General features: G+C 40.3%; 1 protein-coding gene across 10 annotated transcripts in view; it reads left to right on the top strand.

Annotated features, from left to right (window-relative positions):
* Window positions 1-19,960, top strand: part of PTPRM (protein tyrosine phosphatase receptor type M) — a 982,826-nt gene that overhangs the window by 934,776 nt on the left and 28,090 nt on the right. For all 10 annotated transcript variants that reach the window (XM_077492471.1, XM_077492470.1, XM_077492475.1 and 7 more), the window contains 4 exons: window positions 1,099-1,272; window positions 4,555-4,686; window positions 13,269-13,394; window positions 14,639-14,802. In XM_077492471.1, the coding sequence (XP_077348597.1) occupies window positions 1,099-1,272; window positions 4,555-4,686; window positions 13,269-13,394; window positions 14,639-14,802 (596 nt within the window). The remainder of the gene's footprint in view (window positions 1-1,098; window positions 1,273-4,554; window positions 4,687-13,268; window positions 13,395-14,638; window positions 14,803-19,960) is intronic.

The raw sequence follows: 19,960 nt of genomic DNA, 5'->3' as shown, positions 1-19,960 counted from the left end.
ACCATGTTTTATGTGTACAACCAGCAGCTCAATTGCATTATTTAAAAATGTCACAATAGAAAACAACTGCTTATAGTTGTGAACATGATTTTTAATAACAAGTAACACTTTACTGGGAATTTCTAAAATAATATCCAGAACAGGAGATGTTTTCAGCAGGCAATGAAATGCCTCTAACCTCTGCATTTACCAAAGACACAAATTATTTCTTTGGTAGATATCTATACACATAATAATGCTAATAGTGGTATTACATGGCCCTATATGCCCAGGAGATGAAGCCATTTTAACTATTTTTTGAAGATGATAGGGCTAGTGGTAATTGCCATGCATAATTCTATTTGCAAGTGTCATATGTATTTCTTATAAATACATATTTCCAACCATGCTGATATGGATTGTTTGGGATTTTTCCTTTCCTCCAAAAAGGGGGAATGGTCACTGCATTAAGTAGAAAGGATGAATAAACCTCCCACTTAGGCCCCTTCACACTGAGGCGTTTTTCAGGCGCTACAGCGCTAAAAATAGCGCCTGTAAAAAGCAGCTTTCACACTGGAGTTGTGCGCTGGCAGGACGGTAAAAAAAGTCCTGCTGGCAGCATCTTTGGAGTGGTGAAGGAGTGGTGTATTCAATGCTCCTTAACCGCTCCTACCCATTGAAATCAATCAATGGGGCAGCGTGGCTATACCACGGCTATACTGCAGCGGCACTAGCGGGGGTTAAAACCTCCCCGCTAGCGTCCGAATACCGCCGCTAAAACGATGGTACAGCGGCGCTAAAAATCCGCTTTACCGCCGACGCCCGCACTGCCCAAGTGTGAAAGGGGCCTTACTGGTATTATCTGGGTTAGATCAGCATCTTGCATCTACATGGCAAGCTAAGTACAGAAGCACTAAAACAAGCAGACACAATTTGGAGAGCCCCAAGTACAAGACACGAAAAGCTTTTTACTCTAAAATAGCAAAATAGAAACCAATATTGCATACATAAAAACATTTAATTTTATTTTTTTAGATGAAACTTTGAAAAAAATCATTAAACATGCATTTTTTTTATAACAGATTGTTAGTTGTTGCATTCCTGTCTCTGTACTTGCAGACACTGAACATGGTGACGCCAACACTACGGGTGGAAGACTGCAGTATAGCGCTATTACCCAGGAACCATGAAAAGAACAGATGTATGGACGTCTTACCTCCAGACAGATGCCTCCCCTTCCTTATCACAATAGATGGCGAGAGCAGTAACTACATCAATGCAGCATTGATGGATGTAAGATCAGTTTCACGGCTCATAGTAATGAGAATATAATCTGTAATCCAACAAAATGAAAACTCCCAAACTATAAAGAAAACAGCCTCCAGCACAATAAAGCACTCATCGGGGTACACTTAGCCAATAAAAAATGACAAATATTGTCCATGAAAAGAATGTCAACTAATATTCTACAGCACTTGATAAAATGTAGGACTTTACTCCATCCCTGAATTATTTCCCCTGATATTTTGCCCATGCACTAATGGACATAATCTGTTTTTTTTTCTAATAATACTTGTCTCAGAGTTGTTTCTTCTGGACTCAACTTCAAAGATGTCCATAAAAATGATGAATTGCCATAATGCCCCAATACTGATACAGAACGTGTTCCTTTAAGCTTCTATTTTTTTTCTGCTACTACAATAATGAATTGATTTCCCTCCTCTTCCTATTAATGTAAAGGTTTATGAGACTTGAGATTTAAAATGAGAAATCTTTCTTACCCCTATGTGCCTTTGCTGTTGTTGCAAGACAATATTTCCCACCTATCTGATGCTAGAATTATTAGGACCATGTAATGCTGGCAGTTCTGCTGCTGGCAACACCTTGTCGATTACAGAATGACTAAAATACAACTGCCACTATCTGTAATGTATGTTGCTCCCTTGCTGGTCAGATTGCTAATGCAGCAATGGGGGAACTTAGTAATTTGGACAAAAATTAGATAAAAGTGAGTTGAGTTAGTGATTATGTTGCTGGCAAGTTACAGTCAATTACATAATGGCTTTTGGCAAAAGCCTAATTAATTTGTGAACCAACTCATGCTAAGCCTATTTGCTAACTTTTATATCAAATGATACCGTACATTGTTAGTTCAGTTATTAATCATTAAGTATCACTATTGACCAGATGGATTCTCATAATACATCTGCCTTGTTGGAATAAATTGTTGAATTTCCAGTAATACGTAAAACCTTTCCTAAACCGTACACTGCAGCATTATATAGCTAGAATAGCTTTGGCCCAGAAGCAGGGATCCGTACCACTGTGCAATTAAGAGAGATTGAGGGAGTTTTCATTTTTTTTCCAATATACGAAAACCAAGATATCTTTGAGGACAAAATTGGAGCCTCATATGATCCAGCCTTATCTGTAATATTTGAAATCCTCATCCCCAATTACCTACTGGATAATAACGCCGGTGGAAGTTTTCCTGTTTTATGCTGACTTGAGGAGCTCGGTCTGAATTCTATCATTAAACTTTGATGGTTCCCATAAGGAATCATTTTATTCTTATTATCGGGACTATAAATGTACAGCATTATGTCTTTTTATTCAGGTAATATTAAAATTATGTATGAGTATTACATGGTTGCAAGTTGCACTCAAGGCAGAACTTGCTGAGTGGTCCCCCAACCCTCCTAATCCTAATCCCTAACTCATAGGGTCCGTATGGGTTAATTCCTGACCTTTTATAAGCAAGCTTCACAATGTTCATAATGTAATTCAATTAATGGACATTCTTAAAGTACACTTGATTGTTAACACAACTAACCAAACAGTGTATCATGTGGCTGCTACTCAAGCACAGTGGCTTAGCTGTGGGTCCTTGTTTCAAATCCTGTCCAGCATGCATGAAGTTTGTATGAATTTTTCAAGTTGCCCCTGTGCTTACATGGAGGTAACTCAGCTTTCCTACCACACTCCAAAGACATGCCGGTATCTTAATTGATTCCTGCGTAAATTGTCCTCGATGTGTGTACTGTATGTATGCATGTAAAATAGGTACCTTCGATTGTAAGCTCTTAGAGGGCAGAGATGGATGTGTATATAATGTGCTGCGTAAATTCTTGGTGCTATATAAATGTCTATGACAAATAATAAGTAAATAAATAAATAAAGCATGCAGACATGATCAAAAGGTTCAGCTGTTTGATGCAGAATCAAAGGACTGTCAAAACTAGATACAGTGTTTGCAGCATTTCAAAAACTGCTGATCACCTGGGATTTTCACAGACTATTGTCTCCAAAGTTTACAGAGAATTTTGTGAAAAAACAAAAATAACACCCATTAGCAGACATTTTGTAAATGAAAACTCTTTGTTAACGAGGGAGGTTGGTAGAAAATAGCAAGAATTGTCAAGCTGACGGGGGTCCAAAATTTCCCTCTTACTGCCTAATCACTAGATCAGTGTATCTCAACTCCAGTCCTCAAGGCGCCCCAACAGGTAATGTTTTCAGACTTCCCATTATTTTGCACAGGTGATTTGATTAGTTTCACTGCCTTAGTAATTACCACAGCCATTTCATCTGAGGGAAATCCTGAAAACATGACCTGGTGGGGCGCCTTGAGAACTGGAGTTGAGAAACACTGCAATAGATCACTGGTGTGCAAAAGGACTTCTCTGAAAGTACTACACAGTGAATCTTGAAGTGGGCAGCAGAAGATCAGATTGTGTTCCACCTCTGTTAGTGAAGAATAGGAAAATTGGGTTGTAGTAGTCAATAGGATTATTAAAACCAGAAAGGTGAAGCCCAAAAAATCATGATAACCTGAGCAATCAAACTTTTTATTGCATAACCCTCTGGGATGCAATGGGGGTTGAGGCTAACAGCATGTTTGCGTGCCCAAGAATTCTGCAGAAACTGACTGATACTATAAAATGATATAGACACAATTCACAGAGGATAATTTTCAATACATTGGTTAATGCATGCATTGAAGAATTCAGGTTCTTTTACGAAAAGGTTGTACCTAATAAAATGGCCATTGAGCACAATATTAGTAATCTATTAACGTGTTGAGCAAACTAGTTACAGTAAATTAGAGTTTCTCTCTCTGCAGAGCTCAGCTTGTGAACTTTTCCTAGTGTCTATCATTTAATAAGTATGAATGTTAAAAGCTAACCTTTATCTCACTTTTATATTGTGATCCCAGAGTAATTTGAAATCCTTGCTAAAAATATACTTGTCAGAAGTACCACAACGACCCTACAAATCAATTTCTAGTCATATTCTCTAATAAAAGAAAAATCTATGTTGTTATCATGGAGAGATAAAATGTTCTAAAACGACAAAGGTATTTCTTTTGTGGAAGAATTCAAGGGCAGCCAAAGGTTTTTACAACAGACAGGCACATAGGTGGCATTTATTACATACAAGAAAAAGAGGAAAAACCAAAGGGGCCTTGGGCGTTTTGTTAATCCTAACAATGTCTTGATTTGTGACATTCTGCTGTAGAATGTATTTGATTTCTTGATTCTTTTCTATCATTATAATTTGTTCTGCTTTCTTTAGAGCTATGTGCAGCCGTCAGCTTTCATCGTTACACAGCATCCATTGCCAAATACCGTGAAAGACTTCTGGAGACTGGTCCTTGACTACCACTGTACATCAATAGTAATGTTAAACGATGTAGATCCAGCACAGGTAAGTTTGGATAAAAAACATACACAACACTGTCAGTGCAATATGTTCATTATTTACATGATGCTTATAGAGATATTCGTCATCGACAATGACTGTGTTTGTGTAGTCTGTGAAAAGACTGCTGTAATAGAGCAGTGCAGAGGTAGTGACCTGAATGACTTATGCTGCGTACACACAACAGGACTTTCCGGCAGACTAGGTCCCAACGGACTTTCGACTGAATTCTGATGGACTTTATGAACTTGGCCACACACTTGGCAGACGAACGAACTTGGCCACACACGAAGTCCAGTCCACTCGAAAGTCAGCTCGTTTTGAATGTGATGGCGTAGGACAGGACTAAAAAAGGAAGTTCAATAGCCAGTAGCCAATAGCATCCCTTGCATCGTATTTGGTCCTTCGGACCAGCATACAGACAAACGGTTTTCCCGAAAGGAACTGAGTCTGTCGGCCTGTTGTTGGAAGAGTGCCATATATAAAAACCATTGTGGAAAATCCAAAACCTCAAAATGTAAGGCCTAAATGTTCAAAGATCTTTGAAACATCCAAGCACTGAGGTACTAATTTGGATATTTAAAGCCCAAGGACAGCCACAGTCACAGAAAAATCAGTACAAAAAACATAACTTGCAGTCAGTAGGATGTGTCCTTTGTGCTGATTCCAATTCTATTAGTAAAAATCTTGTTCCGTCCTGCTCCCCGTACACCTACCTCCATAATCTTCCAGTAGGGAATTTAATAGAACTAACAGGCTGTCATTGCCTCTCATCAAGAAGGTCTGACTATGCCCTTCCTTTCCGCCCAGTTCTGCCATTCATAGAAGCTGTACTGCAGTTTCAATAAATGAATCACAATCTATGTTTGGAGGATGGGCAAATGATTGATAGGTTGAGGGCTGGACAAAAGAAGATTTTCAGTAACAGAAGAGTAATGAGCACAAGGCAAACATCCTGCTGACTGTAAGTTATTTCCCTTGTGCTGATTTTTCTGTTTGTGATTTTGGCTGCACTTAGGCTTTAACGTGTATCACTGCCTTCTGCAACTCCTTCTATTCCTAAGTTACTATAACAACCTGTGTCATCTTTGCACATAACAAAATGATTAGATCTTACATTTTTTGAGCATATTATGCCTGGCTACTAAATGTAATATATTGCAGCTTACCAGTGGTTTGATGTGGTGACTGCATTTGTTGTCTTTTTTCAGATTTCGTCTTTTATTTTAATCATGCAAATAACACACTTTGGAGTAGATTTAATAAACCTGAAGAGGGCAAAATCTGGTGCAGCTGTGCATGGCAGCCAATCAGCTTCTAACTTCTGCTTGTTCAATTAAGTTTTGACAGAAAAGCCTGGAAGCTGATTGGTTTCCATGCAGAGCTGCAACAGATTTTGCACGCTCCACTTTTAGTAAATCAACCCCTTTATGTCTCTTTGTAGCTATGCTTACTCCACCATTGTCACAGATCCATGTAAAGTCAACCTGTTGCTTTGTATTTATTTGGACTGCTCCTTCTTTGCTATAGCTGTGATGCTGAACTGTTACCTGTGGTCCTATTGACTGATGGTCTAATCTCACCTAACTCTTGCACTGGTCTGGTAGCTTTAGGTGCCAACCAATTTCACCTACTGTCTGAAAGGATCAGTCTCTGCCCAGTCTGGCAATCCGTGATTACACCTAAGCTGTGCTCAGATCAGCCATCCTCGCCCAAGCAACAATTATTCACGTATCTCTGAATCGTATAACCTTTGTCCCTGGGAGTCCCACTGTGCACTCTGATCACCCATAGCTGGTAATCTTGCACACTAGGACACCCTATGTCTGGAAGGTCTAATTTGCACTCTGCTCACCTGTGCCTAGTAATTCTGCATGCTGTGTGGCACTCTGTCCCTTGAAGTTCCACTGTGCACTCTGATCACCTGTCCCTATAAATCTTGCATGCTAAACAGTACTTTATCCTTAAAAGATTTGCTGTGGGCTCTGTATACCTGTCCCCGGAAGTCCTGTATGTTAAGCCATAGCCAGTTTCTGGAAATCCTGTGCAACATACTGTTTCCAATCCCCTGGGATCCTTGAGTGCTGTGCTGCACTCAGTCCCTCATAGTCTGGACTGATGTCACCACTTATCATTCTTGTGGCCCACCCCACAAGGGCCTTCTGCTCACCTTGACTAGGCTGGTAGTAACCAGGGTAGTGACTCATCTCCACCATCAGGAACTCTGGAGATGACCGCCCGTTCCGTAGTTTCTATTCCTCAGTGAACCCAGCTGTGGTCTTGTTAGGCTTTCTCTGGCTGTGGTCGGAAAGCCTGTGAAACACTGTATCTATAGATAAAGCCATGGCTGTCACACAGACTGAATTTCAAATATGTCTTCCTCTCTTCATCTACATTACATGAGGGGTGGGGAGAGTAGAATTTTACAATGAAGGGAATGTTGTTTTTTTTCCAGTTCATCTTCCAGGAAGTGACAGGCACACTGCATTTCTGATAAGATCATCAGGTATTTTCTGCACTTATTGAAATGGTCTTAGTCTGAAAAAGAAAATTAATGCAACCACTACAGTGCAACCCGGAAAGTATTCACAGAGCTTCACTTTTTCCACATTTTGTTATGGGTTAAAATAGATTAAATTCATGATTTTCACCAAAATTCTAGAAATAATACCCCATAATGACAACGTGAAAGAAGTTTGTTTAAAATCTTTGCAAATTTACATAAATATTCACAACCTTTGCTTAACACTTTGTTGAAGCACCTTTGGCACGAATTACAGCCTCAAGTCTTTTTTTTTATTTAAATTTCATCTTTACATAAAGAATCCATATGGGTATACGGGCCCACTGTGGGAGCGATCCCCCAATCTATGGGGTCACAGTAAAATCTGTGGCACGTTCGCACACCCACTGACCCCTTGGGGCCAGGTGTGGGGCATTTTTCTTTATGTAATTTCCCTTACCTCTTTCTTCCATATTATAGGGCCGAAGGTATGTTGGTTTACTTATTCCCTTTGCCCCCATGCCCCACCAATCTTATGTACATAGTGTAGTATTTCTTTGCAGTAATTCCTTACCTATAGTGGAAAGAGGAGATAGAGGGACCACACATGTATTTTTAATGGGTCTGCTCAGCTAAAGACTGTAGAAATAAGATAAAAGCCATGTCTCGATACATTAACCACTTGCTGACCGGCTCATGCCGACGTAAGTTGTCAGAATGGCACATGTGTGTATAACCACATACCCGTATGTCACTCTGTCATTGGCAGCTACCGGGGACGTGTGACCGCCACGTGCCGCGGGAGCATGCCCTCGGGCCACGTGGACTCAATGTCCACCAGTGGCCTGCGATCATGGCACGGAGAGGCAGAACGGGGAGATGCCTATGTAAACGAGGCATTTCCCTGTTCTGCCTAGCAACATGACAGGGATCTACTGCTCCCTGTGATTGGGAGTAGTGATCCCTGTCATGTTCCAATGAGCCCACCCCCCCTACAGTTAGAGCACACTGAGGGAACACACTTAACCCCTTGATCGCCCCTAGTGTGTAACCCCTTCCCTACCAGTGACCTTTACACAGTAATCAGTGGATTTTTATAGCACTGATCGCTGTATAAATGTGAGTGGTCCCAAAATAGTGTCAAAAGTGTCTGATCTGTCCACCGCAATGTTGCAGTCATGACAAAAATCGCAGATCGCCACCATTACTAATAATAGAAAATTATAATAAAAATGCCATAAATCTATCCCCAATTTTGTAGACGCAATAACTTTTGCGCAAACCAATTAATATACGCGTATTGCGATTTTTTTTTTTTTTACAAACAATATGCAGAATACATATTGGCCTAAACTGAGGAAGAAATGTGTTTTTTACATATTGTTTGGGTATATTTATTATAGCAAAAAGTAAAAAAATATTGCTTTTTTTTTTTTAAATTGTCACCGCAGAGGTGACCAAATACCACCAAAAGGAAGCTCTATTTGTGGGAAAAAAAGGACATCAATATTATTTGGGTACAACATTGCGTGACCACGCAATTGTCAGTTAAAGCGACGCAGTGCTGTATCACAAGAAAAGGGCTTGGTCAGGAAGGAGGTTAATCCTTTCCGGGTTTGAAGTGGTTATTATCACATATGAGGATGCTCTACAAATCCCTTTTGGTTTAACAAATTTCTTTCCCTTCTACTCACTCTTTACTACCCCCCCCCACTAAAACGTCCCCCCTTCCCAAAACAGGAGAAAGAAGAAAAAAAAGCCTCAAGTCCTATTGAGTATGATGCTACAAGCTTGGCACACATTTTTTTGGACAGGACCTCTCAAGCTTGATCAGGTTGTATGTGGAGCATCAGTGCACAGCCATTTTCATATCTCTCCAGAGATGTTCAATTGGGTTCAAGTGTAGGCTCTGGCTGGGCCACTCAAGGACATTTACAGAGTTGTCCCATAGCCACTCCTTTGTTATCTTGGCTGTGTGCTTAGGGTCATTGTCCTGTTGGAAGATGAACCTTCACCCCAGTCTGAGGTCCAGAGCGCTCTGGAGCAGGTTTTCTTTATGGATGTCTCTTTACATTGCTGCATTCATCTCTCCCTCAACCCTGACTAGCCTCTCTGTTCCCGCCGCTGAAAACATCCCCACAGCATGATGCTGCCACCACCATGCTTCACTGCAGGGATGGTATTGGCCAGGGGATGAGCAGTGCCTGGTTTCCTCCAGACATAACGCTTGCCATTCAGGTCAATGAGTTCAATCTTTGTTTCATCAGACCAGGTCTGAGAGTCCTTCAGGCGCCTTTTGGCAAACTCCAGGTGGGCTGTCATGTATCTTTTACTGAGGAGTGGCTTCCGTCTGGCCACTCTACCATACAGGCCTGATCGGTGGAGTGCTGCAGAGATGGTTGTTCTTCTGGAAGATTCTCCTCTCTCCACAGTGAGAGAGCTCCAGTATTTCTTTAGTGACCAGGTTCTTGGTCACCTCTCTGACTAAAGCCCTTCTCCCCCAATCACTTAGTTTGGCCGGGCGGCCCGCTGTGGGAAAAGTCTTGATGGTTACAAACTTCTTACATGTACAGATGATGGAGGTCACTGTGCTCATTGAGACCTTCAATGCTGCAGACATTTTTCTGTACCCTTCCCCAGATCTGTGCCTTGATACAATCCTATCTTAGAAGTCTACAGACAATTCCTTGGACTTCATGGCTTGGTTTGTGCTCTGTCATGCGCTGGTAACTGTGGGACCTTATATAGACAGGTGTGTGCCTTTCGAAATCATGTTCAATCAACTGAATTCACCACAGGTGGACTCCAATCAAATTGTGGAAACATGTCAAGGATGACCAGTGGAAACAGGATACACCTGAGCTCAATTTTGAGAGGCATGACAAAGTCTGTGATATTTTTTTTGTTTTTTCTTTATTTTGCAAAGATGTCAAACTTCTTTCACATTGTCATTATGGGGTATTGTTTGTATAATTTGGTGGAAAATATTGAATTTAATCCATTTTGGAATAAGGCAGTAACATACCAAAATGTGGAAAAAGTTAAGTTCTGTGAATACTTTCCAGATGCACTGTAAGTACTGTATATTCATTTATTTGCAGTGCTTCTATGTGCCTACCTCATTTCTACATGTTTTCTTATGTTGTCCTTTTTTTAATATAAAAACACTATGAAACTATAAAAATAAGACCCACATAGTTTAAAAAATGTTGGTGTGTCTATTAACCTCTGCTTTCTTGGCATACTTCATTGCCTGTATGGTTATTGTACCTTAAAAAAATAAAATACCCCTGTATGTAGTGAGTGTTGCAGTACCTGTAAATAATTTGGCAGCATAACATGCTTTTAAACGTTTTATCACTGCTGGCAAAACATCTAGCAGATGATCCAAGTGATTCCTTTTTTCTTTCGCTATGATGAACATAGGAAGAGACAAACAAGTTAACAGTCTGAAATGTTTACTCTGTGCTATGGGGAGGCCCTGGAGATGTGAATGTGCTGGAGCAAGCATTTAACACAGTGCCATTTTATAAAGACTGGATCAAACTTACAAACTTACAAGCAAATGGATGAATAAACACACATCACAGTATTCTGCTTTTTTTTTTCACAGGATACATATGTAACAGTACTAAAATTCCATTTACATTACATCTAAGTGCATTTCTTTCCCAGAGTTGAAAGGCTGACCTTTTTAGTGCCCACCTAATGAATAGATGGATCCATATGTATCTTCCAGTACACTGATTGTATCCATGTAACTTGGTCATTTGTTCTGCACAATTTAACCTCAGCACAAGAGGAAACCGCTTTGGAACTTTGAACTTGCCATGCATGAATTTGTATGCTGTAAAACAATTTATGATCAGAATCACTGAAATGTTGCATGTTGTACAAAAAATGTGCTGTGATAACAATCAATTGATATATTTGTTTAAAAATATTCATAATTACTTGAGAAAATTTCTTGAAAGCCATAGTTTCTTTTCTGGATATGCAGTACCTTCTGCTCTTGTAATAAAAAGTTTTTCTAGAGATATATTAAAAATGTATGCATACTAAAACTGTTTTATATATATATATATATATATATATATATATATATATATATATATATAATATAGTTTTAAATAGAATAGTTTGCTGTCTGTGTCCTTCAATTCCTGTCCCAGAGATGCAACAGGAAGTGAGTGGAATTCCGGGCAAAGGTAAATTAATTCCCCTCCTAGGAAGATGTCACAAGAACAGATGTACCTACTGCTAGAATTATCCCCAATTTATGCTTTGGTAACAACTCTATTTCCCATCACCTCATGTCTTGGAGACAGTGGTCACCAGGACAAATAGTGAAGTTAAATCTATCTAATAGAGACACAAGAAAGCAAAAAAAATAACTTTTTAGGGGGTTCACCCCACAACTACTTTATGCAAAATATCTTATTCATATATGTATATACACGAAAAACTACACTGTCTCCTTCATATGCATGGAAGACCTTGGATATACATATATATATTGCTCCTTCAAAGCTCTCTTTTAGTGCATTCCTGCACAATACCCTGGAAAGGGGAATTTATTGATTAGTATGAACAGGGCATAGGGGAAACATTAGAAGAATAATGGCATACTACTAAATGAGGCAGCATTTGGTGAAGAGTAGATTGGTACTATTGAACCTTGCATTCAAAAGGATCATTCTTGAGAGGACAAGTTGATAAATGTGGGTTGGATTTTCCTAAATTATCACTCAAAGATAGAACTGCTTTCATTTTAGAGATAACAATTTAAACATTGATCTCATTCAGTAGACTCCCTAGTTCCTAGGGTGCCTTTTGAATGGAGATGAATGTATATAAGGTTATCTCTAAAAATCCTAGTTTGGGATTGAATATAAGCTAGAAGTAATTTACAAAGTACATATCAGTATTATCACCAATAGAGGAACAATGCAGTACAAACCAGGCAATTGACAAGTAAACCTCAAATTAGGGTATAAATACATAGTGTTATAGTATATTTAAGTGGATAAAAACAGTTGAACTAGTTGTGTAGGAGTAGGAAAGGAAAAGGGAAGTGGGGGCAGTGGTGAAAAGATGATAGAGGTATTTCTCTTAGGTGCAAGTCTAAGCCCCTGTACACACGGTCGGACATTCCGACGGAAAATGTCCGATCGGACCGTGTTGTCGGATAATCCGACCATGTGTGGGCTACATCTGACTTTTTCCGTCGGAATGTCCGACCAACAAAGTTTGAGAGCTAGATATAAAATTTTCCGACAACATGATCCGATCGGACTTTGTCCGATCGTTTGTAGAGAATTCCGATCAGACAAAGTGCCACACATGCTCAGATCAAATGCCTAGACCAAAGCTATTGGCTACTAGCCTGAACGTAGTCCCGTTGTAACTAAATTACGTCATCACGTTACGAACGATCGGATTTTCCAACAACTTTGTCCGACCGTGTGTATGCAACACCAGTTTCTGACAAAATCTGTTGGACAAAATCCAACGGATTTTGTTGTCGGAATGTCTGACCGTCTGTACAAGGGCTTAGTCTTTCAGTAAAATTTAGGTATCTTCTTTTAGAAGAGTGTTACCCTCTTTTGAAAACATGTAATCAGTTTTCCTATACACAAATCCATCAAATACTGTAGTACCAAGTTTTCCTATACACATCCTGTTTGTTTTAAAAGGAAAGGACCAGGTTCATGCTCCTAATGTCCTCTGCCTTGTGTAACTATAATGAAATCTGAGGATGTGTGTGGTCTTCCAATTCAGTGGGATATAAGACATTGCGTTTTATGTATTTTCTATCTTCTGGCTGCCTGAAAGCCTCTAATGTTCCAAACATTCTACCATGAAACTGGTTCAGCTATAACTGCAGAAGCTCGAAGGACAAAAATAAATCTATGTCAACTGCAATAGTAGTTATCATACTGTTCAGTGCTAGGAAATGGCTGTTGTGTCTTGTTTTAACAGTAGTAGTATGTATTATTTATCATGAAATTATGATGCATAGATATAGCTGTGTACATATGTATACATAATTATATATTGATAAGTCCATATTTTTTCTCTTTAGTTGTGTCCGCAATATTGGCCAGAAAATGGAGTGCATAGACATGGTCCTATTCAAGTGGAGTTTGTATCTGCTGACTTAGAAGAAGACATAATCAGTCGGATATTTAGGATATATAATGCAGCAAGGGTAAGTTTGAAACTCACTTAGTGGAGTGGCCCTGAGTAAAGAATCAAAAGAGCCAGATGGCAAATTGTCTGCCTGAACAGTGGCTGCATCCATTCAGATGCTGCAGCTGTTCAGATATCCTGACAGTATCAGCTTGGTGTATAGTGTAGATGGAAAAAACTGTTAAATGTTTTATAAATCCAATAGCATACAACCAGCTTGCTAAAAAAGTTATCAAAGCATAGATAATGGTGAAAGGCCAAACTTTAACACTGGGTTGGCAATGGCAGCCCTCTTTTCTGTCCAGAGAAGTTACCTTTAATAACAGTTCTTAACTGAAACATTAAAAATACCTAAATAACTGCAATGTTAAATGCATTAGTGTAAACATTTTATTTATGTTTAATCTTGTTTTATTAAGTTTTCTGCACAATAAAGTAGAAAAATAACAAATGTACATGATAGACTATAGACACATAAGTAGGTCCATGTAAAGTTAACAGAGACATACCAGCGATTGTGAGTAGTGTACAATTAGGCAACTGACAACAGCAATGTTAGGATACATGTTGAAAAAAGAGGAACAACATTCCATAATGTGAGGCATAAATGAAGTCACACTAGGGGAGTAAATGCATTTGAACCAGGTGGACAATAGCAGGTTTCCCAGAAATAACTTGTAGAGAGCGCCCATAAGTATATTGCCATCCCATATCCCATATGACCAGATCCCAGCGGTATTTTAACTCCCAAACCTTAAAAAGAGTAACGAAAATGGTTCCAAACAGACCAAGTAAGGCTGTTGGCCGGAGATTTATCCTGCTCACAACCAAGCATACTTTCCATACTTTCCATAATATTATTTTTGTTCACTTCACAAGCCCGGGCAGCAAGTTAAGGGGGCCCAGGCTGGCACCAGCTTCTTGCAAGAACAGACCGAGCTGCTTTCAAAAAGTATCTGTTCTTGGTTTGTTTGTTGGAGCCTGGCAGCATGGAGAGTACTGTAATTTGAGGTTGATTAGGGTATTTAACATTTTGTTTATGAATGCTTTTATTTATACAGGTCATGCTACCGTAAGCTAGTAGTAGTTATACATTTTTAATGTTTATTTTTTTAAAGCTTTTATAGCAGTGAATCTATAAATATAGTTTGTGTTGCAGTAGAGTTGGCATGTCAAAATTGTTGACTTTTCTAAAGTAAAAAGTTTGTTTTAGTAAGTTATTAAGTGATTATGTTCTATAGGAAATCTATTCTGTGCTTTCAGCCTCAAGATGGATACCGCATGGTACAGCAGTTCCAGTTCTTGGGCTGGCCAATGTATAGAGATACTCCAGTGTCTAAAAGGTCTTTTCTAAAGCTTATTCGGCAAGTGGACAAATGGCAAGAAGAATATAATGGAGGAGAAGGTCGAACAGTTGTGCACTGCTTGTAAGTAGCCCAGTTAAATATTTTATAGGTACCATAGCCATCATCTTCGGTAAAACTTAAATGAATGTTAGTGGATTCATTTTAGTGGTTCATCGTCTCCACCTCTACATTCATAGGTCAATATAAATGAATATTTAAGTCTAAGTTACTATGGCAACAGGTTTTGGGACAATCTGTTCATCCTTAAATGTAATGTCAAGAAAAGCAAGCACAATAGTCAAAAATAGACAGGAAGAATTCGAACACGTAAAGAGAACTAACTTGGCTTTATATACTCACATTTATTTCTCTCTAAGGTTGGTACTTACAAAAGAAACCGTTAAAGTTCACAAATAGATTTGCAATAAAATGAGGCATTATGGATTTTTCTATGGTTTATTGTGATTAACAATCCTACTGTTGACAAGTGGGTCTTTCTCTGACTTTCCTTTTTTTTAAAGGTCGTTTTGGAAATAATTTCTGTCATGTCATGTATTATGAAATGGTGCACATATACAAATGTTATGTAGGAAAAAAAACTTCCTTTTAAAATGACATGCGCATTTCTTCCTGATTCTAACACAGTTCATTGCTTTTGAAACAAAAAATATAAGTGCACAATTCAGAAAAAAAGTCAGAGACAGTGAAAAAATTAAAACAAATCTCTAAATATAAAAAGTATAGACATGGCTGAATCCATTGTTGGATCGGCTAGCCCTCCATGTCTGTGCTTTTTGTGTATGATGCACTGCTTTTCATGGTGTGCATTTGGCCACCTCTATACCCTTGAAAAAAATAAAGCTGGGCACCGCCCCTTTGTTACATCGCTGACCCAGCGTGCACCGGTCCATGACATCACAAGGGGGGAGCAGTACCATCAGGTGATGTCGACAGGTGCCCCAACCTTTCCCTATAAAAGAACTGTCAAATGAAGGAGCCTGCAGTAGGCAGAAGGCCTCCATGTCAGTGGAAGCTTTTTTTTTGTTCTTTTTTGGGTGCAGTGTGCAGCGTGATTAACAATGGATTTACATCGGGGAACACTGTTTTTTTTTTTTTTTTTTTATAAAGGAATTCTCAAAAACCGTCTGTGTGTTTTTCTTACTTTTTGACACTTTTTTGGTGAATGAGTATGGGTACTTTCAGTGCACTCTCAAGTGCATTTGCGGTGCAAAGTGGATTTGCCTTTTGTAAATAACCCCCATATATAGTTGTGCTCATAAGTTTACATATCCTGGCAGAATTGATGATTGATGAATATGAATGATAACACAAAAACTTTTCTTTCACTCATGGTTAGTGTTTGGCTGAAGCCATGTATTATCAATGAACTGTGTTTACTCTTTGTAAATCATAATGGCAACAGAAACTACCCAAATGACCCTGATTAAAAGTTTACATACCCCAGTTCTTAATACCGTGTATGGCCCCCTTTAACCCCCCTAGCGGTAATCCCGAGTCTGGCTCGGGTTGGGATTTTAATTACAGGAGCGGTAACCCCGAGCCAGACTCGGGATCGCATCACTCGATGCAGGGGAGGACACAGGGAGAGTTACTTACCTTGTCCCCTGGATCCAGCGATGTCCGCCACGCTGTGTGATCGAGCCGTCCTCCGCTCGATTCACAGTGCCGAATGCCGCCGAGCTCCGTTCCCTGCGACGTTATGGCGCACGGGAGCGGAGAACGGCGGCAAATTCAAAAAAGTAAAAGTACACAAAACACACACAGCACTGTAATCTTACAGATTACAGTACTGTATTACAAAATTACACACCCCCTTTGTCCCTAGTGGCCTGTGCCCTGCCCTGCATGCACTTTTATATTATTGTTTTTTCTGCCTGGAATTTGGAGATTGTCCATAGCAACCAAAACGTGTCCCTTTTTCAGTGTTTTAGGATTTGATTACATTATTGAATATTTTTTATTATTCTTTATTATATTATAAACTTTATCATACCTGGGATGTCTACTAGACTCTGGTTTGAACAGATTTAAGAGCGTTATTCCTAAGAATTACAGGACTACAAAATAAAACGCCAGATTTCCATGCAAAATAATTGTACCGGTTTCAGTATTCCAGACTGAATCATACCGCCAGGGAGGTTAACATCAATGACAGCATGAAGTATTTTGTGGTATTTGTGGATGAGGCTCTTTATCTTCTCAGACGGTAAAGCTGCCCATTCCTCTTGGCAAAAAGCCTCCTGTTCCTGAACAATTCTTGGGCTGTCTTGCATGAACTGCACGTTTGAGATCTCCCCAGAGTGGCTCAATGATATTGAGGTCAGGAGACGGAGATGGCCACTCCAGAACCTTCACTTTATTCTGCTGTAGCCAATGACAGATCAACTTGGCCTTGTGTCATTGTTATGCTGGAATGTCCAAGTACATCCCATGCGCAGCTTTCTGGCTATGGAATGCAAATTATCCTCCAGTATGTTTTGATAACACACTGCATTCATCGTGCCAAATTAACCAAATCTCCAAAACATAAGCGATCCACCTCCGTACCTTTCATCATAGGCCTTGTTGACTCCTCTCCAAAAGCATTTATGGTTGTGGCCAAAAAGATCATCACTCCAAATGACTTTGTGCCAGAAGGTTTGAGGCTTGTCTCTGTGCTGTTTGGCGTATTGAAAGCGAGATAATTTGTGGCATTTGCGTAATAATGGCTTTCTTCAGGCAACTTGACCATGCAGCCCAACTTTCTTCAAGTGCCTCTATATTGTCTTGAAAGAGCCACACGACATGTTTTCAGTGAGTCCTGTATTTCACCTGAAGTTATTTGTGGATTTTTCTTTGCATCCCGAACAATTTTCCTGGCAGCTGTGGCTGACATTTTAGTTGGTCTACCTGACCCTTGGTTTTGTTTCATCAAATTTTCCACTTCTTGATTAGAGTTTGAATACTGCTGATTGGCATTCTAAATTCCTTGGATACCTTTTTATAGCCTGTTCCTGTTTTATACAGTACAACTACCTTTTTCCACAGATCCTTTGACAACTCTTTTGCTTTCCCCATGACTCAGAACCCAGAAACGTCAGTGCAGCACTGGATGAAAGATGCAAGGAACTGTCAGGAGTCCAGAAACGCATTGACCTTTTATACACGCACTGTCACATACCTTCAGATAAAGCCTGACAAGCAAAGGAAGGCCTCTTGTACAGCCCTGTTTAAAGGACCACTGAGGTTGCAACAGCAGCTGCGAGAGCATGGTGGGGTAGGAGTGCCTACAGTGTTCTCCATTAGTATATATATAGGAGAGGCAGTTAGCAGAAGTAGCAGCGAGTGTGGGTTGACTCGGATGCAGAGATGATGCAGATGTCAGGTGCTGCAGATGCAGGTGTACTGTGGATGCAGGGATGAGGCAGGTGGTGGGTGCTGTGGATGCAGGGATGAGGCGGGCGGTGGGTGTTGCGGATGCAGGTGTACTGTGGATGCAGTGATGATGCAGGCTGGTGGGATTGAGAAGACTAGTGCAGAGTCAGACAAGCCTGGGTCATACACGGGAAGGCAGATACAGCAAGACATTTAGGCAAAGAATAGTGAAAGGCAGAGGTTTGGCATCAGGAGATCAAGCAGATTAGCAGAATCAGAGTCAAGACAAGCCAGGGTCAGGTTTGGAGATAGTCAGGATAGTCAGGAAAAGCCAGATCAACAAGATCAAGGATAGGCACAGAATACAGGGAGAGACTGCAGATCAGACAGCAAAAACCCTAGTGCAATTGTCATCCTTATATATGCCATTTGGCACCAGTGTTAAAGGTGTGCTTGCATCCGCGCATATGCGTTTGCATGGCGCAAATGCTAGTGCGCATATGCTGGCCAGTATTTCCCTGACATTGCCCCTCTCCCTACGGACAACCTCCAGATGCCCAATTGGTGCTCCCTTTGTGGATGACTCTGAAAAAAGGCCTGTATCAACGCTTTTGAATGGACATTTCCCTCAGGTTTCCAAGAGTTGTCCTCTGGACCATAACCCCTCCATTTGATGAGACATTTGATGAGGTAAACAGCCCCCCCTCTTCCTGCAGTTCAGAATAGCCTCTTCTTCGTACTCCTTATCGCCATCAATTAGTACTGGTTCAGGAGCCCCCGGTCAGGAAAGGGATCTTGTACTTCGGGTTTAAGCAGTGACACATGAAACACTGAATGGATCCTAAATGAATCCGGCAAGGATAATTCATAAGGCACTTCATTTAATTTTCTTCTTACTGGAAAAGGACCAACGAACTTGGGTGCCAGTTTCTTTGATGGGCATGCCAACCTGAGGTTTGTCGTGGATAGCCATACTCGATCTCCTGGTTGGAGGCTCAGCTCTCCTCTTCTCTTCCTGTTGAATGCTGTTTGTTGTCCAACTGTGCCTTTGCCACTGCTTCCTGTAGTATCCTGTTGTTGTGGTTGAGGAACTCCATTGTGCTCTGTACCGCTGGAACTGAGGACTCAGAAACAAAGTCAGGTAGGAAAGACAAATGAAACACATAATTTGGAAAAAAAATTGTCTGTCTAATGGCGGAGTGGCTGGCATTATTATATTCAAACTCCGCCTAGGGTAACAATGATGTACTGCTCAAGAGTCGTCCTCTCTGTTTGTCCATTTGTCTGGGGATGATATGCTGAGGACAAAGATAGCTCAATCTTCAGGACCTTGCATAATTCTATCCAGAATCGGGAGGTGAACTGTACCCCCGTTCAGACACGATGTTCACAGGGACCCCATGTAGCCTCACTATTTCCTTAATAAAGACCCTCGCTGTCTCCATAGCAGATGGTGTGTTTTTTTAATGGTAGAAAGTGGGCCATCTTTGATAGCCTATCTACTACCACAAAGATTTCTGTAAATCCTCTGATGGGGGAAGTTCTACGATAAAGTCCATCAAGATCATCTTTCATGGTCTACCGGCGATTGTTAGTGGCTTCAGGAGCCCCCATGCTCTACTTCTAGCAGTCTTGCTTTGAGTACACACAGGACAAGCATTTACATAACTCCTGCAGAATCCCTCAAAATTCGGTAAAGGTAGATCTACCAGATCTACCGTTTTTGAAATGCCGAAGTGACCCGCCATTGGGTGGTCATGAAGAAGTCTTAACACCTTGACTCTCATCTCTTCTGCCACAAAGATCTGACTCTCGCGCCACAATAGTTCATCCCTCGCCACTAGGATGACTCCAGGGGGCTATG

Source organism: Lithobates pipiens, unplaced genomic scaffold (genome assembly GCF_037356315.1).
Source record: "Lithobates pipiens isolate NorthernLeopardFrog02 unplaced genomic scaffold, aLitPip1_a1.2 Scaffold_19, whole genome shotgun sequence".
NCBI classification, from domain to species: Eukaryota; Metazoa; Chordata; class Amphibia; order Anura; family Ranidae; genus Lithobates; species Lithobates pipiens.
Note: the sequence above shows the minus strand (reverse complement) of the source record. Positions and strands in the feature narration are given on the sequence as shown.